This window comes from Triturus cristatus, chromosome 8 (genome assembly GCF_964204655.1).
Source record: "Triturus cristatus chromosome 8, aTriCri1.1, whole genome shotgun sequence".
NCBI classification, from domain to species: Eukaryota; Metazoa; Chordata; class Amphibia; order Caudata; family Salamandridae; genus Triturus; species Triturus cristatus.
Window position 1 is genome coordinate 1,636,266,392 of NC_140591.1, and position 23,980 is coordinate 1,636,290,371.

The 23,980-nt window shown below is 48.1% G+C and overlaps 1 protein-coding gene across 3 annotated transcripts in view; it reads left to right on the plus strand.

The window, feature by feature from the left end:
- LOC146808464 (transient receptor potential cation channel subfamily M member 2-like) overlaps positions 1-23,980 on the plus strand; it is a 1,747,278-nt gene that overhangs the window by 1,581,535 nt on the left and 141,763 nt on the right. For all 3 annotated transcript variants that reach the window (XM_085623572.1, XM_085623571.1, XM_085623573.1), the window contains one exon: positions 15,849-16,026. In XM_085623572.1, the coding sequence (XP_085479698.1) occupies positions 15,849-16,026 (178 nt within the window). The remainder of the gene's footprint in view (positions 1-15,848; positions 16,027-23,980) is intronic.

Below are 23,980 nucleotides of genomic sequence, written 5' to 3' on the forward strand. Positions count from 1 at the left end.
GTGTGTTTTGGGCTCTTATTTTTAATTTATTGACTGAATTGAACTGGTCAGATTTCTTATCCTGAGCTTTTGCCTGGTTGCCTGGTGCCGGTAAGTGGGCTGTCAAAGTCTCTGGCCATTGTGTAGTAATTAATGGTTGTTGCGCTTTAGCCATGATGTTTCCATTTTGAGCCTTTGTAATTTTAGGGAAGTATTGAGATATACTTTTTTGTTCTGCTCGAGTCTCATGTATGGGCTGGGAGTCTTTTGGCTACTTAGCTGCACTGTTGTTAAGCCCGTTGGGGACATATTTGATCTACAGTGGTCGCTTTAGTGTGTAAATTCCCCAGGTTCTTTGGTGAGGCTTGTGTCCGTCTCTTTTCCCTTTGGCCCATTTTCGGGAACTGTTCCGGGCGAATTGACATTCCGGCAGCATACCAGTGGTGTCTCTTGGGCCCGATACTGAGTAAAGGGTGCTGTGGCTTTGTTACTTTTTTGCCTTGCTTTTCTCAATCTCTTCCGTTCACATTTTGTTAAAGGGTTGTAAGATTTTTGTTGCTGGTTTATCTGTGGCCTTGTTTCTTCGGTCAGTCGATCATCATATTCATGTATTTTTTGTGTGGTTGTTTTGCATTGGCATGCTTTGTGATGTTTCTATCTGGTTGTTTGAAGTAAGGTTATTTGAATTGCCTTCCATTGCCTCCACACTTGTTTTCGCATTTACTGATTTGACCATGGTGGTAGTGTTGCAGGGATTCTGCTTATGCACAGAACTATGCGCAGGAAACCAGGACCTCAGAGAATTGTGGTGTACCAGAAACTCCCCTCAAAACCAAGAACCCCTTATCTGACTAGCTTAGTGTCCCATTCGTTAGCCTAGATTTAGCTAGGCGGTCCAATGTATAGACAACCCAGAACAAGCGACTTAGATATTCTCAGGAGTGGTGGGAATCCGAAATACCTGTTTGTATCAATGTATCAGTACACAACAGAATGACAAAGACACTGTAAAGTTTAAAGAGTTTATTTTATAAACCTCGCGTCCTAAGATGCAGTACTTTGGCTAACACAAGCAGACAAATGGTCAAGATCAGAACCATCAGCATTGTTACAATACCATACAGAATGAAAGGAGCAATCATAATAATAATGACAGTGGTAAACAGCCACACTCCTTTCTCTAGCAACGAATAAATTATTATTAGACTAATAGAAGGTCTCTTAGGCTAACAGGGTGGACCCCATACCGTATAGATCAGGTTAGTGGAATCACATCACAGGATCAGCTTAGCTCTCTCCTGCAACAGCTCTTCGTTTCGAATGAATATAAAACATGCTGCTCTGCAATATTAAAACACGCGTCCTTCAGATATTGGCAGCTGTATGTATGATATGCCTAAAAAGTGGTACGATCAATCTGAACACAACACCCTGCACCGTCTAGTGACCTAGACTCGTTCTTTACACGATGTACAGACCAAGGTCGCTGCACACTGTTAAGGATGTTAAACAACAGACTGTTATCCTGTAAGCATTTCTAAAATGAATAACATATAACAGTGTCGCGTGCAAAGCAGCAGAAACAGCAAGCTGGCTTTCTAACAGTTGACTCGGTTATGCTAACTTAGCATTGTAAATAGGGAGTGGCTAACCCACACTACACCCCCCCCCCATGATCGGACTACTAACCACTAGGGGCGCACTTATCAAGAACGCAGAGTTCAAGTGAGATAGAACGGAACCAAGGGCATGTACTATAAGTCCATATAAGGTAAGTGTAAAGTTCGAGAAAAAAAAACTGTCCCAGAGAAAAAAACATTAAAAAAATGGGGAAAAATTTGACGTTGATGCGTGAAACATGCCTTGACAACATGAAAAAGTCAATCCATCAAGGTATAAGCACAGTAAGTCGCAACAGCCTCTAATAGGAAATCATTGGAACTTTCTGCAAAAGTATCTGCCATCCAATTGATCAAAGGAAAGGAACACACGTGTTCTTCAACTATTGGAGCCTCCAGCACCATACGAGGACGACAGGCAGAGTCCTCGATATAACTCCTTTCAAGGAATTCAATAGCTGCCTCTCCGACATTCCAATTTCCAAGGACTCCATGCGCAGCACCCAAGGCCATAAAGCCGACACCAGAACAGGCAAACTCGTGAGCCACTAAGGGGCTCATCAGTTGATCAAAATCCAGGTCAGGTGACACCAAGTTTGTGGGCACAAATCCAGACCCCACTGGAAAGGACAATCTAGGCAGTGAAAGACCGGTTGCACACAAGTAAAAAAGGGAAACCGGAAGGACAATCCATACGCGACACTTAAGGTCGCCAGTGGTAACGTGCCATAGTATTCAAGCATCCGGCTACGAAGATGGAGCAGGCGGGGCATGCTGTCTTGTAACACTAGGTGTGCAGCCATAGCATAGCGCGCAGATCAACAAGAGGACCCCAGCCACAAGTGCGAGGAGCAAGGGAAACCCTCCGAAGACACTGGAAAAAATAGAATGCAAAAATGCAGGGATCACACCAAAAATAATTTGGAAAGATGTCACGAGGCCTGAGCCCACGACTTTAAAAAAATGAACAAGGCCACTCGTAGACGAGGCATTAAAGATAGTCTGTATCAAAGTCCCAAAATGCAAGGGGAGGTCAGTATTTAAAAGAGCCTGTACCTCAGTGCGTGTGTTTGCTATGTGAAGGAGAAATGTCTCAAGGGACGAAGTCAACGCGACCTCTTTCTGAGACAAAAGAGCCCTTATTCTGCTCATCCTGTTGAACTCTGCTTTCAAGGTTGGAATCGCAGGCCAGATTGATACATCTAGACGGTCATGCGGGGGTGGGAAAAGGACGTTATTACAGCACACTACACGTTGCTAAACAGTCACTATGTAAGGAATACCCACTAGCATCCCGCAGCAAGCTTCATTATTCAAAAGCAAATAACTACCGTTAGCAAGCAGCTTAAATGAAGACGTAATAACTGGCATTGGAATACCTTTCAGGACACATGCTAAATTAGGAGCGTGTATAGTACAAGCCCCATGTAATTGTATATGTCTACATACCACAGAATGATCAAGAGCAGAAGTACATTCTTCACCCTTTAAGTAAACCTCCTTACCGTCCCTCACGCATCTATACGTGAATGGGAGGGACCATACTTTGTGCAGGAAGGCAGTACCAAGTAGTTCATATCTGCCTACCGCATAATGCTTCATGCACGAACTGAACTTAAACAGAGAAAAAGGTAACGTGATCAATCCGTGTACAAGCCACACAGCGGAATTTAACTCAGCAATAGAGAAAGGTAAAGGTTCTAACTTTTCAATGTGCAGCAATGCGTAAGTTGCGTCTTTCATGGACATGAACTGCTGTTTCGCGCTCAAATTAAAAGGAAGGAACAACGATGATGCAAACTGCATAATTGAACGCAACTGATTTTGACCATGATACAACACAGATACATCATCTTGCACAATGTCTACGACAGAAGAAACAATGTTATCTAATGTATAAATTATAGAAGACAAGGAGTTAATACTATTATCTATCACAGCCAATACTTTCTCCATATTGGCTTGGTCAATAGCACGTAATCTGGAAGCAGCTTCAATTTGAGATAACTTCCAAACTTCATTGTAAATAGCATAAACCCATCTCTTGGACCTGCCAGTCGCAGGACCCTTAAAAAATCATTCAAATCTATTTTGTCATTTAAACGTGATAAATGAAGCTTAACTGAAGCTAACGTGGAATGTTGCAGCCATGACTGGCATAAATTAACTAAAGAGTAAGTAGTTACTGTATGTGAAGATGTAAAACGAGGGTCAACCCTAAGTTGTCTATACCCAGGAGTCAAATCCAGAAACCAGCGCTGACAGGAATCGGAGCTCGTTTGTCAAACCAACCAACCCTCAGGATTCAATGCCGAAACATTGAAGATGCTGTTGGAAACGAGTGACTGCAACATAGTAAGGGACAGATCTGTGTGATTTTCCCAACCAGGATAAGCACCCAGATCTGGGATCGAGGGGGAAAGTAATTTTTTAGATATAGCCAATCCATAACAGGTGGTCTGGAAAATAGATGAATTCAAAAATAACATATGGTTTGGGATAAGACAGGCACGATGCAATGCTTCTGTTCCCTGTACCTGCCACGGTTTAGTTCCCCAAACCGATTTAAGACCGATAGTAGCTTTCCACAGGTCATAACCTCCAATCACCAATTCATCCATAAATGATTTAGAATATAATAATTTGGTATGTGTCAATCTAACCTTCGAAGCTGGTTCTACCCCCACCTAGAATAAAAAGAGGCCGAATTAGACACACTAAAATCCGAAAAGTATGTGAATTTTTTCACTAGAGTGGCAGAGCTGCCCGACATAGGGACAGGACAATGTTCCTATTGAGTGAAATTAACAAAATTTCGAAAAGTACTTGCTCTGTGTAGGAAACGTGTGCCATAATGTTGATAGCAAAACTGTTCATCATAATTTGCAGTATTTAAATACAAATCTTCAGCATCAAATGCAGCATAATATTTCAAATCAGAAAATAGTGCTTCTATCGCTTGCACATCCCAGTCATCCGATCGGATGTTCTGTTTAACTACATCACCCATAGAAACACGGAAAACAGTGGGCACATTAATCACTTCTGTGGGACCATGAATTTGAAAGTTCACAGCATCCCAAGCAATTCCATCACGTACAGGCCAGGCGGTGATGTTCACAAAAGTCTGGTCCCTTTTCATGATGTGTGATGAGGAATGAGGGGCCAAAGTTCCATCAATTAATCGAATTGTAGATCGTTCATTCAGGTAGTGTCCATTGATCAGTCTAAAAAACACTACCACAAAACCAATTGTCATGAACAAAAAAATACATATCAGCACCAGCCAGATGTAAGTCCAAGGTGCAACCAAAAAATGTCTCTTGAACCAGGCAAAAAATATAGAAATTTTGGAAGGGGCAGTGGAAGTCATTGATTCAGTGTCAAAGGAAGAATGTGACTGGGCAACAGCTGTTGAATGTAATAAAGGCAATGGGGCTTCTACAGGATAAGCATACTCAGGATCATCAGGCAAACCACCAGCCGTAGGTGGCATAGAAGGACCAGTAACTGTAAGCATCTCAACGGCAACCTCAGGCAAGATGTTAGATAGTGGCCTCACAACAGAATTTCGCAGCATAGAAGGGCAAGAAACTGAAGGTGTCATACTATGGAGAATCGGCCACCCGCTGTAGCTTGACATTGTCAATTGAGATGTACCTGTTATCCTTGCGACCAGGAAGTGGTGGTAAAATAAATGTATGTGTACCCAGGACTCCAAGCACTGGGACCGGTGCACGATACGAGGGGCCGAATTCCTTCTTGTTCTCCACCTTCTCACGGACCAGGTCACCAACTCGAGGTAGCCAGCCGACCACCGGAATCTGGAGCGCAGCTTCGGATGTAGAGGGTAGGTGTTCCTTTGCTAGAGTGTCTCTGGCTTCTTGTAGATTCTGTAATACAGCACAGTGGTCATCTAGGTCAAAAGGCGCGGCTGCTGCCGCCATGTCTAGACCATCAAGGTCTGGGACAAACATTCTTACTCCAAAGAGCATCATGTACGGGGTCCGCCCACCCAGAGACCTTCTAGGGAGATTATTAAGTGCACATTGTACGTCATACAAGTGGGTCAGCCAGTTCCGCCCTGTACCTAAAACCCTTGCTGTCAAAGATTGCTTTAGGTCACGGTTCATTCGCTCCACAACACTGTTGCCCTCAGGCCGGTATGGAGACGAAAATTTGACTTGGACCCCCAAACTTCTCATGGCTTCTTTGTACGCCCTTGAGACGAACGCAGGGCCCTGATCAGAATGAAGGGTACCACATGCAAAACTCCCAATAAAGACACGCAAATCCTTGATGACAGTCCTGGCATCAGCCCTCCTTTGTGGCCATACCCACAGGAAACGTGTGCACGAATCAACTGCAACCAAGATGTACTTGTACGCAGTATCAGAGGTAAAAGGACCGCAGTGATCTAAATAAACACACGCAAGTGGTTGATTAGATATATGCAGCTGCGTTTGTGGTGGACGCGCTGCAGTGGAAGGTTTAATCTGCTGACAAATGTCACACAAAAGGACGTATGTCCGCGCTTGTTTATACAAACCGTACCACCAGTAACGTTGCTGCAAAAGAGATACAGTAGCCGACACTCCGGCATGCGCAGACACAACACCATCATGGGCAGCTGATATCAAAAGTGGTCTGCAGTCCGCGTTGGGAATCAATCTGTCACCAACGTCGTTAATCCTCACTAACGGGACGTTATCAGGACTTAAGCGATAATGGTATTGAGATGGGAAACCCTTTGGAAAGTTTTTCCCTGTCTCGGAAGCAGCAATAGCTGCCAAGATGTCATCATCGATCTTACTTTTGGATCTTGTAACTGCTGCTACTAGATATGTCGCCACTGCGGTTTTTGCTGCCTCGTCAGCCAAACTGTTACCGACAGCATGGACACCAACTCGTTGGTGACCAAGAGTGTGAATTACATTCATGAGTGGCAAATGGTCTTTAAGATCTGCCACTCGAACCCAAAGCGTTTTATGCTTTATTGTGCTACCTTTGGAATCACGAAAGTCATTCTGAATCCAAAAATGTAGATTGTCGTTGTAAGATTGAACACAATAGTACGAGTCACACACAATAAGAGTAGTGACTCGAGGATCAGCAAATTCCAGTGCAAGCACCAGCGCTCGAAGCTCTGCTAACTGTGCGGTACAATCACCCAATGTCTGCGTATGCACTGCATCAGATTGGAACTCACCATTTACGAAAGTACCGACCACAATTGCGCAGGCTGCTGAATAGGCGTGCTTCGATCCAGTAGCGGGTTGCGCAGACCCATCAGTGTAAATGACACAACGGTACTCCTCGAGTGGGCGCAATGTCATAGGAGTCGGATGAACGAATTCATACTCCAAGAACTCCTGAGTTTGCAACGCCGCGTCAAAGATATATGTGACGTCCGGCGAAGTCAAGGAAGTTGCCCATTGTATCCAGCTTGGATGCAATGCTTTAGAATTTGGTACACTAGATTTAGTGACTGCCTCCAGGGCAGGGTACGGTGTTACCACCAGCATGTGCTTTCCTTGTGATAGCGCCTGTTCTTTCAGGATCGCCATCTGGACTGCTGTCAGTACTTTCTCGACAGTGGAAAAGCGCAGCTCAGCTGAAGTGTACAGATGAGATTTGTAAGCAATGGGGACGGTGTCGCCCTCATTTTAACGTTAAGTAGGTGAAACCAACGGCTCCTGGTACGATTCTTATGACCAGGTTAGTATGGTTATCATGAGTGTGTAAGAATTTAGAAGCTAGAAGATCAGGCTGCAAAGATTCCAATGCAGTAGAATGCTCAGGCAGCCAGCAAGATTTGGTAAAAGTAGGTTGTACCAAGGCATAAAGTGTCTTGATACGCTGGGCATAATCAGGAATGTAGGTACGACCGAAATTCAGAAAACCCAGCAGTGATTGTAATTTTTTCAGCGTTGTAGGAGCACGAAGGCGTGCGCATTTCTCAAGGAACTGCGGAGCCAAGCCGCGACCCTCACTATTGAGTTCGTACCCCAAGAACAACACTGTAAACTCGGCAATGTGGCACTTCGCAAAATTGAATTTGTAACCGAAGTCTGCGAACATAGTTATTATGTTATCCACGCGAGCAAGGTGTGGAAGCAACTCGTCGTCCGTTAGATAGATGTCATCTACATACGAGTATGCTTCCGAGTCAATCATCTCTAGGGGAGAGACCACTCGAGCAGCAAAGACCCCAGGGCTGTTCTTATAGCCCATTGGTAGCCTTGTAAACCTTCTTTGTTTACCACCCGAGGTAAAAGCCGTCCACTCATAACTATGAGGGGACAGATTATGGCTGTAAAAGCCATTGGAAATGTTAAGTGTGGTTTTAAACCGTTTAAGCACAAGACTATCGACGAGAGCCGAACTGTGAGTATTCTGTACCGCGCACATCCGGCAGTGTGAATTTAAGTGCCGGTAATCCAAAACTAGGCGGTACGACCCGTCAGGCTTTGTCACAGTGAATAAAGGATTATTCATAGGTGACACACAGGATTCAATTACTCCCTGATATTCCAATTGCTCAATGATAGACGAGACGTGAGCTCTAGCCTCACGACGCATGGGATATTGGGGTTGAGGCTGGGGATCGGACCGCAACGGAATCTTATGGTCGGGAGAAAATTTATCCCAGCCCACCTGATTACGATACAACGCAGGCGCTAGCACCTGCGCCCACTCCCCGGGTAACCTGTTAGATTGTTCCATCGTCACTATGTGCCCAAAGGAAGGGAGGATTGCCACCTCCCCTCTAGGAGCATCTAAAACGAAAGCCGGAGGCCAATCCGCCTCCGCTAACAGAATATCGTATGTGGAGGACAGATTATCCCAAAAAACCACTCTAATTCTTCGTTGTATGTCACCCTCAATTTTAAGGGCAATGTCAAACATTCGTTCAGGGGGAGCCACGCGAGTATCAGCAGTTTCAACACTCACAAACGTATCAGTTGCTGTCGCCTCCAGATATGGACGCAATGCTTGCCGCACTACTGTAACTTCCTCCGCGCTCTCTAGCAGCGTTAGCGCCCATGTCTGGTTCTGAAGCTGTGTCCGTACCATCTGAGGCATATCTCGCTGTTAGAGCAGCAACTTTTTTTTTCTGAAACGGAGGTCTTTGTCGTGCGGATTCGTCCTGCTTGCCTTTAACGTCAGTCTGGCGGGGCTGCTCACGACCTTGGGTACCCCTTCCTCTTCCACGGTCTCCACCACCGGATTGTGAAGCCAATGTTTCCTGTGAAGAACGAGGAGAGCGTTCAGAAACTTGAAATCTATCAGGTGACTTAATACTAGAACGATCGCGCAAATCATATTTGCGTTCAGTGGACGACTGAACTGGCGAGGCAGAACGAGACCTCCGTTTCTGTTGCTGTTTCCCTGTTTCTTTGTTCGCCAACTTTCTTTAGGAAACTTGGGCTTCTCGTCTTTCGTAGACAAACTCACCTTAGTCTGCTGTACTACATCAGGAATTTTAACGGTGGGTTTCACGCCTAGGGCGCTACGTCCCACCATTCTGTAGGCTTTTGCAATAATTTTTGCAAATTCCCTGGGCCTGTCGGCAGGATCCACAAGTTCCAGCATATTGCCAACTTGGAACTGCATGGCATCTCCTTTGAGGTTGCCCATCACCATGGAACAAATCACATCGAAGCTGTCGACAAGCCTCATTCCCAATTCAATGGCCGCCTCTGCACCATGATTTTCCTGGACTTTCTTGATGACAGAGGGTAGTACAGACATAGACGGAGTGCCATAGCACTTCGAATAGGTCGCAGCAAAGACCTTGCCCCAATTGTCACAATCGACCATATCAGGGACTAGGTCTTTCGGCAAAGTAATGGTGAGTATCCTGTGTTTATCCACAGGAGAAGTGTGTGGAAACACGGCTTCCAGTTGATCAAACTTCTCAGCAAGCAAGAAAGGAAATATATCCCTATTTTGGGGGCGCTTGCCTACAACCGCATTAACCATCACGGGACTAATGACCACTGTACGGTGGTCAGTCGTATGACCCGCAACAGCAGGTGCCCCCACCTGCACGTTGCGGGACACGTACTGCACTAAAGCCCTATGGATTGTAATCAGGGCAGTGTGCAGTACCGGTAACTCCGCCACCCCAACCGTCAAGTAGTTGGGGTGAGGTGTAAAACCGGCCATTCAGCCCCTGCAATTGACAAAGGGCCCATTCTCGTCGGTGCCACCCTATGGGGAAGGGCGCCATTAAACCAAATGGTATGCTGCCAGGCAGAAATAGGTATTTCTAGTGTCCTATACGGGGCATAAGCAGCTGGTACCTGTGTGGCAGTGTAGGAGTGGAACGTATTATCGTTCGCATCCACCTCTGGAAAAGTCACCCAAGAGTAAAACAACTCATACGGGTACGCCGCATCAGCACTTGCCACAAAGACCACAGCTAGCCCGTCATCAGGCACTCCATACGTCCTCAAGTGTTGACGCAGAGGAACCCGACTATGCGCGGCTATATCGACCGCTATTAGGACACACTAAAGAGCAACAACAAGTTTTACAGTAGCACTTGGGTTCAGTAAAAACTAACTTTTTTAATTGTCAAGCTTGAAAGAACCTTTAGTCTAAACCTAGGTAGGTTAAGCCGTCACTCCCGTTAACCGGAAACCAGAGTGAGGGCGTTGTGTACTAATACAAGCACTACTAAGGCGTATCAGATCATAAGACCAAACGTTAGGTGCGCCATGTTGCGGGATTTCTGCTTATGCACAGAACTATGCGCAGGAAACCAGGACCTCAGAGAATTGTGGTGTACCAGAAACTCCCCTCAGAACCAAGAACCCCTTATCCGACTAGCTTAGTGTCCCATTCGTTAGCCTAGATTTAGCTAGGCGGTCCCAATGTATAGACAACCCAGAACAAGCGACTTGGATATTCTCAGGAGTGGTGGGAATCCGAAATACCTTTTTGTATCAATGTATCAGTACACAACAGAATAACAAAGACACGGTAAAGTTTAAAGAGTTTATTTTATAAACCTCGCGTCCTAAGATGCAGTACTTTGGCTAACACAAGCAGACAAATGGTCAAGATCAGAACCATCAGCATTGTTACAATACCATACAGAATGAAAGGAGCAATCATAATAATAATGACAGTGGTAAACAGCCACACTCCTTTCTCTAGCAACTAATAGATTATTATTAGACTAATAGAAGGTCTCTTAGGCTAACAGGTTGGACCCCATACCGTATAGATCAGCTTAGTGGAATCACATCACAGGATCAGCTTAGCTCTCTCCTGCAGCAGCTCTTCGTTTCGAATGAATCTAAAACATGCTGCTCTGCAATATTAAAAAACGCGTCCTTCAGATATTGGCAGCTGTATGTATGATCTGTCTAAAAAGTGGTACGATCAATCTGAACACAACACCCTGCACCGTCTAGTGACCTAGACTCGTTCTTTACACGATGTACAGACCAAGGTCGCTGCACACTGTTAAGGATGTTAAACAACAGACTGTTATCCTGTGAGGCAAAGTCGAGTAAGCATTTCTAAAATGAATAACATATAACAACAGTGTCACGTGCAAAGCAGCAGAAACAGCAAGCTGGCTTTCTAACAGTTGACTCGGTTATGCTAACTTAGCATTGTAAATAGGGAGTGGCTAACCCACACTGCAGTAGTGGGCTTCTGTTGGACTGAGGCATTTTCCGTGCAGATACTTGCGATAATATTGTGGTGGTCGGTTGTTTTTTTACCTCAGCCAGGATATATGTCAGGATTGTGGGCAAGGCCTGTAGTTGGTTCATTATTCCAGAGCATTGGCATTCGTGGTACGTTGTATGAGGGTCTTTCTGTACCCGCTCAATAAGTGAATTTAAATCTTGTATTTTTCTCTCTATGCCAACCACATGGGATGCCAAAATTTGCAAGCGATTGATTTGTAACTCTAATTTTTCTGAATGTTGAAGTAATGCAGAAGATATGGTTTCCATGATGCCAATAAACGGCGGCCACAGGGTGGCCTGTGATGATAGGAAATGTTCTGTCTGATTAGCGCCTGCCCGCTAGCTTGAGCAAATATCCTCCTCTGGTTTGTTCCAGAAGTCATCCACTGGTTCTCCTCCCGGGCATGCGCCTAAATCAGATTTTGTTGGTTTACCACTTTTGGTTTGGGAGCAAGGGCCATCCGCTAGTTGGACCTTGATTTGTGAAAGAACAGTATGATAATCATGATAATCTTGAAGAATCCCTGTTGGTACAGCTAGTGGAATTTCAATTGGCTCATGGTAACTTATTGAACTCATTAAGCAATCCTGTGCTTCTTGTGTTTCTGAAGCTGATTTTGTTGTGGCTCCTGGCTGCTCGTTCCACACTCCTGTGCCTTCTGTGTTTCTGAGATTGGATTAACAGTGTTATTGAGCTGGACCGCTGTTTGGTTTACTGGAATTTCTTTATTTTTTAATTCTATGTCTGTTATATCCATACTTGAGGCTGACAGCGGACCACCCCCGCACTTGGTCCCCTGAGCACAAAAGAATGACCCAAGGCTTATTGATCGTTGCTTTGTTTTTCCCACTGGTGCCTCTAATAATGTTTTGAGCTGATTTGATTGTCCTTTGTTTGCTGCTTCCCTTGCGTTTATTTTGGCTGTCATGGTTTTTCTATTGGCTGTCATTTTGGGGATCTTCGGGGGGCTTTGGCTGTTCTCTAATGGGATATTTATCTGTGTCTGTAGCAAGTTGGGCAAGGAGCCAACTGAGTAGGACGTCCATTTTTTATTGTCCTAGGTGCTGGTGGCAATTGATGATTTCTGAAATCGTAGCGCTCGTGGTACTGGTGAGATTAGAAAGTCTGTGATCTTTGATTTCGTGACTGCTGGTGTTTTTGAAGGCGTCGTGACTGTTGATTTTGTTCTCCAGCACTTCGTCTTCATTGAGAAAGGCACCTGTTCTTTTGCTCATCTTGACGCTGTTCTGTTGTTTTTTTTTTTTTTGGTTTTGGTTTGACCTCTGTTCTGTCTCCCTGATCTCATGGTGGCCATCAATGTAGTCTCACCCCTTAAGGTTTCCTTGAGGTACCTCACTTGATGCGGAGTGGGTGGGCGTGGGTACGGTGGATGGGGAATGACTGATTACTCGCGCACCCCCAACTCCTACTCCTGCTCCTGGCGTTACAGCTTCTATTGTGGTCTGTTGTGGTCTAAGTGAAACGTGTACTGGCCATCCAATCGGATGGAGTGAAGTGATGGAGTAAAGTGAAAGCCCTACCGTGCACGGTGTGTGAACTTGAATCCGGGTGCAGGTACAGACTCTGATGTTCAGTGTTGTTGAGGGGCCAACCCGTTAATTCGTGCCCCCGGTGCTCTGCTGTGCCCTGTGTACCTGTTAAGAGCTGAGCCCAACACCCCCTGCTGGAAACAGGCCTCCTGCCGCTTGCCTCTGTGGTATGGGCTCCGTCACCCGGTCAGCGCACTGCACAGGCGGTGCACCCCCCTCCCTGTACTCTGCCCAGTAAGCCGAACCCGGTTCTCAAGGCTACCAGGCCGCTTTAAGGGGGGGGGGGATTGATACGGGGCGATGGTACAGGGTTCAGCAGTTGGCGGATGGCAATTGGGCCGGGCCTCCTTGGGTGCGATCGAGCGATTGAGCAGCAGCGTCCTCACCTGCAGCACAGATCTCTATTGCTTCTCCACGCTCAACTCAGCTGCCTCTTGATGGTGCTCTCTGTGCTCTTGGCTGCTTTTTCGTCTATTGGCTGCCGGCGCCGTGCTGGGCCCCCACGGCCCCCCTGGCCAACTCCTCAACTCTGCAGGGAGCTGGTAATCCACACGGTGACGAGCCAGCCTTGACGAAACTTGCAGGAAACTGCGGGGGGCTGCTGCACGGCATCCTCCTCGCGCCACTAAGTTTTGTGGGTGCGGCGGGTGCCTTGATCTTAAAGTCACGGGAAGCGAGCTGCAAGCAGCGGACCGAAAAAACAGCTTGGGGGCCGTGCGGCATCCTCTTCACGGCCACCTCGCGCTGAGACTGGCGTTCGGCAATTGGAGGTTGAGTGTGAAACCCGGACTGGATTCCGCACCACTAGCACCTTCCTTCAGTCATGCCCTTTCCTGCAACTCTGTGTTGCCCTTGTACTGGATGGTATCTCGTTCTCTAGCAAGGAGGAGCACCACATCTCTATCTCGATAGTTCAGTAGGCAAGCTAGAATTGGGCGCGGTGTGGCACCCATAGGAGGACAGGGGCCCAATGTGCAATGGGCACGTTCGATAATAAAGAGCAGTAAAAGGTCTGCTCCAAACAGGTCACGCAATAACTCTTTTACGAACGTTTCCATTTTAGTTATGGCTGTAGTTTCAGGAATACCAAGTAGGCGAACGTTGTTACGCCTGGACCTGACTTATAAATCGTCAGTTTTGGCTCTAATCAATGACAGTACCTTGTCCATTTGTAGCAATTGTTCTTTGACCTTCACTTGGAAATCATGTGCATCAGAGGCGTAATTCTCTAATTGATCCAGTTGAGTTTCGTGTGTATCAAAGCGCTTCTTGACATTCTCAAGCTGGGAGGTAAGTAAGTCGAGTTTAGTATCAATTGTTTTGAGGCTAGATCTCATTTCTAGCAGTACGGTACGTACGTCCTCATCACGGTCGTTTGATTGACTCGGGGGAGGGTTCTCACCCTCCCCCCTCAGTCCCAGAGTCTGTTTGGCACGTGTGTCTTTTATTGTCAAAGGACAGCTTGGACTGTTTGGGATCTGTCTTCCCCATCTTAAGTCTGTCGCACCCCTCTGATGTAATGCTGCGGATAGTCAGCCACCACCAATCAGCTTGCGTCCAGACACATCACTTGATGCAGTCCAAGTCCACAATCCTGAGTAAAAAGATTTTACTTATACTCAGGCACTCAGCTGGGGCAAAGAAATAAACTATGACATTATTGAGGAAGACCATGCATGTGCCACTAACTAACGCCTTAGGCCCTGGGCTCGCAAATGTTCATGGAGGTGGTCACACAATCCCAATCGTTTTGCAAAATGGTCACTCATGCACGAATGAACTCAACTGGAACCAGCTGATCTGGTCACTGCCACTTTGTTCACGAGAATTTCACTCACTTCTGGACTGACCAGGTCAGGTCCATGCACAGGTCTCGGCAGGAGTTCCAGACGCCCAGGGGAAGGCCATCGTCCGGCCTGAAGCTGCTGCAGGGGCACGGCAGCAAGGGGGACCAGCCCCCGGCCGTTGATGTCTTGGCAGAGCAGTCATTCTCCCCCACATGGCCAGCCCCACTACCTCTCCTCAGCGCCAATGTCCTCACAGAGGTCAGCTCTCCCTCAGCTCGTCACACTAGAAGGCACCCAGCAGGGAGCCCAGAACAGCCCCAGTGTCTGGATCGGGCTCCACAAGATGGCGGCCACGTCCACCGCAACGGTCGGAGCTACGCCGTCACGGGCAGCACACCTCTGCAGATCGAAGGTCGCACCGCAGTCGGGTCAGCAGCGATCCCCACAGCACGCCACAGCTCCAAGTAACCGTACCGGATGGCAATGTGCACTGTTGGCAGCGCGCTCCTTGTTCAGCCCAGCAGCCACCGCCCGCAGAGTCGGTGCGAGCACAGCGCGGAGCTACAGGGCACAGCAGGGGACTTCTCCTCTCTGGAGCAGTGTCGTTCTATTCCACAACACGTCTGGCAAGCAAATATCAGCAGTATTGTGACCCACTGGGGCAGCTTAAGGATGGGATATAGCCGGATTTTGTCTCCGCCGGCAGAGCTCGCTCCAAGGAGCGGCCATTATGCTGCTCTGCGAGACCACGCCGCCTACTGTCTGTGCACTTCATGACTCCGCACTCCTGCTGCGGAAAGTTACTGAGGTGGCACCTATTTAGGTGGTGTGGACGTCACTTCTTACCCGGACAACACAGATGGCAACGCGTGGAGCCGATCTGCACCACCTACCAGTGCGCAAGGGTACTGTTCATGAGAAATCTCTCCCAGATAAGGCGTTACTGAGGGTAAGTAACTTGTTCTTCTTCACTGTGAGAGTATACAGCTGATTGGTGATCCAGCCAAGTCTTGGGCTAACCTTACATGCCTTTGCCTATGTTATTGCGAATAGCTTTTTATTAAGTTGTTTTGTGATGTATAAAATTGTAAAAAAACATTTTGAATTTAAGGTGCTTAGTACCATAGTCAGGACTGAACATTTTGAAGTCTGAGACTTTACAACTGTAACATGACTGTATATGTTTTGTTTTGTTAAAGCATTACACTTTAATAACAGCACGTGCACCTCTGATGGGTCCGATGCAAGTTTGAAAAAATGTGCAGAAGCCTGGGATGGAGTTCCCATCTTCCTAGAGTGGCTGACGATTGTTCTGCTCTGTCTGTACCTCTTGTTTGCCATCATTCTGCTCCTAAACCTGCTGATTGCCATGTTCAGGTGAGTCAAGCAACCCTAGTCTTCCTTCTCTTACTTCTCCTCCACTTTACTTAACATCTTTTAATTATTAGCTTTCTTTATCATTCTTTTTTTACTTCAATAACGGTCTATGTCTCTCTATATTGCTCTTAAGATCTTTTTTGTCTCTTAGGCATAGACTCCCATATGAACTGGGTTTGTTTTCTACTATTTTTATCCGTTGTCCATATTGCTGCCCTTCTACGCATTCCAACGCACTTTGTCTCTTTTCCATTTTCTACACATTGTTCTCTAGTTCTGATCTCTGCTTCTACTCATTCTAGTATCAAGTTCACATATCCACTGGCATGCCAAAAGATTCATAGTATAACATGGTCAAGTCAACATCAGCTATATTTGCCCTGACATGACACTATTGGGTTTGTTGTTACTCCTAATCGAACATTATTTACACTCACTTGCCCCTTCTCCAATATGTATCTACTCTTCTGTGCATCATAAAACAGATTGTGAGCCAGAATCTCTTTCTACACTTAAAGAGCTCCTAATATCCTCAACCTTCCAGAGAGAGTTCTATCTACTGCTCCTGTGCTGCTGTGTCCAGCTATGATGCTATTTGTCCTATGAATTCACCTGTTTGGAAAAAAAGAAACTGATAATAAACTACACCACATTTGATGTATATTCACTCACAATAATCTGAGTTTCAATGGGGAGAACAGGATTTTAGCGTATGTTTGTCTCAAAGAGAGGGGTCTGTTTGAGTGACTAGACACTTGAGGAGCACTGAAGGTGGCAGGATACCAAGATTCAGTTGTTGCTGATCACAGAACTCGTAACTAATCATGAAAAGAACTTTGACAAATCATCACAATCTTTTCCACCTCAGGTCCTAACTGAAACGTTTAAGGGAATCGGACAAGCAGGGGCTCAAAAAAAGGAAGGGTGCCAAAATGAGTTTGCCCCATTAATTTTTTCACAGGAACTTTAGACACAGGTACAGCCCAATCTGCTGAGCAGATTCACTCCAGATTTTACAGAAAGCCAGATCTTGGTACAGAAAGAGTGGTTTATGTGATTTTGTGTGAATCCGTTGAGTAGTTGTTGAGGTATTAAGGTAAAGAACTTTGGCCTTTACGTGGATAGTGGCTTCTCCTAAGCATTTTAACATTTGAAGTCTGTGTAGTACAACATCGGTCTTTGATTGCTTTACCTTCAGTAAATTGGTGGCCATCCACCACTGGATACTTTAGACGGAGTAGTTGGGCAAGGGGCTGCATGTAAATGTTTAAAACAGACAAGCAAGAGAGGATCCTTGCAGACCACCACCACTTAGGACTTGTTCTTTAAACGAAAAGGGGGTGAGGGAGTTGAAAGGCCACAGCATGGGAGCAGTCATTTAAAAAGGAACTGAGTCACTCAAGAACTGTGCAAAAAATAAACTACTCTGCAAGAGTGTTAATCCCTTGGCCACACTATTGACGTGTCTCGAACAGTGATGTTTCCAAAACACTCTTTTTTTTTTTTTTAAAAGATATTTTTATTTGTTTCAGTTGTTTAAAAAACATTTATATCGTACAATGATGACAACAAGTCGCGCTTAGCTCAGACATGTTAGTTCAGTTTTCTCAACTCCATTATTCTCATTTGTTTTTAATACATTTTAGGCAAGTAACATTGTCTAAAATTCCCTTATAGTTTGGAATACCTTGGTTCCCAATCTCGCTCTCTCTCTTGGTGTCCTGTGCCCTTTCTGTCTCCCCTAGGGGCATATTATCAAGACAGGCGATAAAATTATCGCTGCTTTAGCGGCAGACAACTGCCGCTAAAACGGCAATAATGGATTTGATAATATGCTCTGTGGAATTCCAATTCCAATTGAAGCTCAGGTTAGATGTGAAGGACATCTAACCTGAGCTTCAATTGGAATTCCATAGAGCATATTATCAAGCCCATTATCACCGTTTTAGCGGCAGATTTCTTCCGCTAAAGCAGCGATAATTTTATCGCCTGTCTTGATAATATACCCCCTAGTCCCTAGTCCCATTTGCAGTAGCCATCACCGCTTCCTTGTAAGCTATAGTGGTATATCCAATTACGCCATATTTTAGTATATTTCTTGACACCCTCTTCTCCTGTATGTAACTCTTTCCGCTCCCAAGTAAAGGTCCATACCACGTTTCCATTCATGTAGTGTTGGGATTTCTTGTGTGCCCCAGTGCCAAGCTATATCTTAATTCGCTACTACCAAGCCCAGGGAGCTGTACAGCGATTGGGGTCTGGGGACATCAACATCGCATGGAATTCCCAAAAGGATACATTTCAGATCTGCTGGAAGGGATATTCTTAGTGTTGCATTTAATTCTGTAAGTATCTCGTCCCAGTAAACCTGAATATGGGGACACTCCAATATCATTTGTAGGAAATTTCCTGCAGGAGATCGGCAGCGCAGACTTTGGGAGGTCTCGGCCCAGCCCATTTTATGTAGTTTTACTCGGTCATAGTATGACCTATGAAGGATGTTAACCTGGATAAGACACAGTCTGATTTTAATTTCCACCTCTCTAAGGTGCATCAGGGTTGCTTCCCGGTCTATCTCTTCTAATTTCCCTAGGTCTCTCTACCAGGTTTTCTTTAGTTTACCCAAGGTGTCCAGCATATTATTATGTATTGTCAGGGCTCGAAAAATCCACTCGACCGCTCGCATTTGCGAGGTAAATTTCATGAGGGCGAGCTATATTTAGGTCCTACTCGCCCTTTCTGGCGAGTAGGAAGACTAACAAACTTTTGCCCTCTGACTCTGAAAAAGGAACAAATGTGACAAGATAAGATTTAAAGGCATTTTTATTGCTCACAAAATGATTGAGCAATAAAGATGCCTTTAAATCTTGTTATCCTGTCCATTTGCTCCTTTTCCAGAGACAGAGGTCAAGTAGGTTGCAGTTAGGTCGAGGAGATTTTTTAAGGTACTATACCTGCAGGACTAGTACCTTTTTTAGGATTTTTCGAGCCCTGATTGTCTTATAGGTGAGTGACTCTGCCTTAGTCGTGAGCTCTTCCTGCAGTAGTCTCCCCTAAAGTGATTTATAGTTCAATATCTGTTTCCCTTTTTACCCCTGCTCTCCACGCATGGCACAGCTGGGCCTATTTGAGGAATTGGAAGTTATGCAGTTTAAATTCACTTTGGAGGGTAGAGAATGATTTGATCTCTCCCCTTGCAGTTATATCTTCCACTGTGGAGATCCCCAGTACATCCCATGGTTCGAAGCCCTGGAGCCCACCCACCTCTGTGCCAGTTTCCCTTTTACAGAGTGGTGTGACCCTAGTCATCTTGTGGGTCCACCCTGGAGTCCTAGTGGTCCTTTCCCATACCTCCTCGATTACTTGTATTGCTGGGACTAGCCTATGGATCCCTTTCCCTCCATACAATTAATGTAGGAACGAGTGCAGTGTCAGAGCCTCTCTTTCTAATCTATATATGGGATGCTCCCATGTTACTTGTATCCAGTCATTTACAGGGGATAGGTGGGCCACCCAATAGTACGCTTCAATGTCCAGAAGTGCTAGTCCCTCGTTGCATGGGTTGCATTGCAGCATTTTTATGGCAGTCCTTGGTTGACCCGTCAGCCACAACAGTGCTCGGGGTTCGGAATGTATTTCCCTGAATTTCTTTCTAGGGAGAGGGTGGTATGTATTCTGAAGAGCATTTATGAATTGGGCAAGGGATATAATTTTAAATATGTCAGCTGGGCCCATTATGGTGAGAGGTAGGTCTTTCCATCTGTCCACATCCTGTTTAAAGTTTGATAGGACCCGTAGGATGCTGTGGCGGCAGCAGACCTCTGCTTGCAGTGTTAGAATGACGCCGAGGTATTTAAATATTTCTGCAGTGATTTGAAAATCAACAGGCAGTGGCAGCTATTCCCGGCCGGAGGTAGAGCCTAAGGCAGAGTCCGGCTGCAAATTTTAGGTGATAGGGGACCTGTAGGGGAGACGAGTGGGCAAGTAACGCGAGGCAGCCAGTGGGCAGGAAATGAGGAAATGCTAAGACTCACCCTGGTATGCTGCACAACCTACAACAGAAAAAAAGATAGATTTTGAAACAGCATAAGGTCAACAAGGACCAACAGTTCCATTCAAGTTCAGCCGCAACCAGCACTGAAGCACGCCAGTCGCAGTGGAGAGACTGGTCTCGGAAGGTGTGAATCGGAGTGGAGTGGCTAGCAACAGTGTGTCACCTTCAGGGTCAAGGAGGGACGAGCCTCCTCAGGGCATGTGAGTCAGAACAATTGCAGAGTGTAGGAAGCTGGCTCTGCATATACTATACCAAAGTAAGTTATAGTGTGTACATAGTCCACTGGATTCACAGAGGTATGACAGAGGATAAAATAGATGAGTACTAACAGCTCTCTTTGTGGTAGTGTGGGGGTGCTGTTAGGCTTATCCATAGGGTGTGTTAAGCATTTATTGTATTCACTCAATCAAGACACTCGGAGACTGAATCCAGACCAAGTATAAACATTGTCTTTGTTGGACAGGCCACACGAAGGGCTTGCTCCCTCCCCGCACGACAGGGCCCGAGCTCCGGCCCACCAGGCGTAACCCACAAAAAGCACCTGCACCCCGTCTCCCGACGGATCTTCTACCCTCGGACCTCCACACATTACGGGGCCCAGCCCCATCGGCTTCCCCGGCCGGGTCAAGCCGCCATCTTGGGCCCTGCACCACGAGGCCGCATGGCCTCGCCCCGACCCTAACCCCGGGCCTGGCCGGCCCCGACATCCCGGCACCACCATCCACCCAGGAGGTGAGCGGACCACTTGGCAGGTCAATGGGAGGACGGAGCGTCAAGAGCTCTTCCCCCCGCCAGGTGCCGATCGCCTCCAGCTCCCCCAGGCGCTGGCTCCACCCCCTGCTGGGTGTCTGGACACCTTCATCCTGGGCCCTCCGACCGCCAAGTGCGAGGGTCCGGACATCAAAGGGCGCCTGCCCTATAACTGGGGCAGCTCCGGAGCAGGAAGGCAGTTGTATCCTGGAGTCGAGAGACACCGAGAGAACTCAGCCTTGACGGACTACTGGTGCTGCCGTAGCCCGCTCTTGTGAACCATCGTCCTGCCTGCTGGCGCTGCCGCGGCCTTCTGCAACATCCATCCTCGTCGGGACCTGCTGGCGCTGCCGCGGCCCGTTGTAACGACCATCCTCACCGGGACCTGCTGGCGCTGCCGCGGACCGTACATCGACCATCTTTCCGGGACCTGCTGGCGCTTCCGCGGACCGTACATCGACCATCTTTCCGGGACCTGCTGGCGCTGCCGCGGACCGGGTACCGACCATCTCGACCGGGACCTGCTGGCGCTGCCGCGGCCCGTACCAACTAAACCACCAAGCTCGAGGATTGTGAGCTAGTCATCATCTCATCCGAACTACCTGACTGGTAAACAGACTGTCCCGCTACCCCTTACCCTGCTTTGAGAGACTTGAATCGAGGGGACCCCTGAGTCCAGACCTCCTTGTACCATTCAACCGTACCTTAAGAAGTGCTTATAAAGAACACTGAACCTTATCCGTGTGTGGTATCTGTCTGTGGGGGGGAAGTTACTTGTCTGTACGATCGCTGGAGACGGCTCTCCCCGGAGACCTCTCCCCCTGACCCCGGCCGACCCTCCCGGTCCGTCTACCCTTTCTAACATTGGTGGCCAGCGGCGCGATCCGAATCAACGCGTAATCGTACAGAGAGTAGCTCACCCCACGACAAAAACACGATGTCAGCCAAAGATAGCAGCTCCACCGAGAAATTCCAAATGGATAAGTTAGAAGAATACAACCACCGTGAACTGAGACAATTCTGCATAGAACTTGGCATTGCTACCACCGGCCTGAGTACCAAGGATGATCTAAAGCACGCTCTTGAGTCGTGGACAGAAACTGGGGTCGCCGGACCCTCCGACCAAAGCAGCATCACACCAGAGGGGAACGCCACGGCTCCCGAGGAGCGGGGAACGGGCCTCTCGCAGGAGGAGATCCGAGAAAGAGAAAGAACCAGACTGCACGAGTTGGAAATGGCACGACTCAAGATGGATGGGGAACTCAAGTTAGCTGAACAGAAACTCAACCTCGAGCATATGCGGCTCCGAGAAGAACGAGAAGAGAAGCAGAGACAGAGAGAGCTGGAGGAGAAAAAAATAACGCTCGAGCACGAGCGCCAACTGGCGGAAATAGAACTTCGGAAACAGAATAAAGAACTGGGGGTGCCTGAGCGACCACACACCCCGGGGCCAATCGAGAAAAAAGTCCACATCCCCAAGGATGTTGTCCGCGAGTATGTCCGAGAAGACGACATACAACAGTGGTTTAAAGCCTACGAGATCGCCATGACCTCCCACCGGATCGACCGGAGTGATTGGGGAGCCGGACTTTGGGGGAGGTTTATCAACGAGGGTCGCGATGCCCTACTGCAGCTCCCAGATCACCAAATGTCGTCCTACGACCACATGAAGGCGGCCCTCCTCACCCGCTACGGCCTCACACCCGAGATGTACCGCCAGAGGTTCAGAGATTGCACCAGGATCCCAGGTACAACTTGGGTAGAGTACGTGAACTATTTCAGCCGTGCCTTCGAGGGTTGGATCAAGGGGAGCCATGTCACCACCTACGAACAACTCTTTAACCTTATGGTGTGGGAGCACCTGTCGAACAACTGTTTCGTCGAGCTCAGGCAGCACCTCCTCGACAGTAAGCTGACTGACCCCCGGCAGCTCGCCGCCGAAGCTGACCGCTGGGAAAGCACCCGAGTGGGCCGGAGATGGCCACACGAGCAGAACCGAAGCAACCAAGGCCAGCACCGTCCTCGAGGAGGAGGAGGCCAGGGGCGAGGGAGAGACGCCTTGCCGGCAACACCCGTGGCCAGCACCCCGCCTCCGGCCGGCCGGGGCAACCCCCCGTTGCGTCCGGGGTTCCGAGCCAACGTCACGTGCCACCGATGCCAGCGAGTCGGCCACTACGCCAATGACCCGAGCTGCCCGCAGAACCAGACACCCAAGCCCCGCCAGGTAGCTGCCGCCGCCCTGGGGGAAGGGCAATTATCGGAGGAACAGGAAGAGTATGAGCCGGCCCAGCAAGAGTGGGAACCGGCCGCCATGGTCCTGGCGTGCCTAGGGGGAAGAGACATGGTTCCGCGGGCTCCCCTACCCGCCAACACCAGGAAATACGGTCAGTGGGTGACCATTAATGGACAACGAGCCGAGGCCTTGCGTGACACAGGCGCCAGTGTGACGGCCGTCCGCTGTCACCTGGTGAAGCCCGAGCAGATCCTGCCGAACATTCTCTGCCCTGTCCGTTCGGCAGACAACTCCGAAAGCATGTGTCAAATGGCCTGCGTCCCATTCCAATGGGGAGGGGTCTCCGGTCTGTTGAAGGTGACGGTCCGGGACGATGCCCCCGTGGACTGCCTCCTGGGGAATGACCTCGAGAGTTCCCCGTGGGCCACCGTTGAGAGAAGAGAGCACCTGGGGATGCTGGGCCTCCCGGACTGGGCCTGCATAACCACCCGGTCCATGGCCGCCCGTGCCGTCCCCCGATCAGAAGAACCGGAATGGCCAGCACCTCCGCCCCCGGTCGCCCCAGTAGAAGACAACGACGAGGCCAGCCCCCCGGAACCAACGACCGAAGGGAACGCGCAACCCCAGGACCTTCCCGGCCTGGCTCGGTGGCGTCAAGAAGGGGGGCCCACCCAAGAACAGTTCCGCCAGGAACAAAAGACCTGTCCCTCCCTCGAGGGACTCCGCCAACAAGCCAGCGCCCAGAACGCAGGGGACTCCACCGGAACTCACTGGGTCTACTGGGATAACGACCTGCTATACAGCGAACAAAGAATCGCCGAGCTGGGGGCCGGTCGAGTACTGGTGGTACCTCTCCGCTTCAGAGACTTCCTGCTCAACCTGGCCCATGATGTCCCCCTGGCTGGACACCTGGGCCA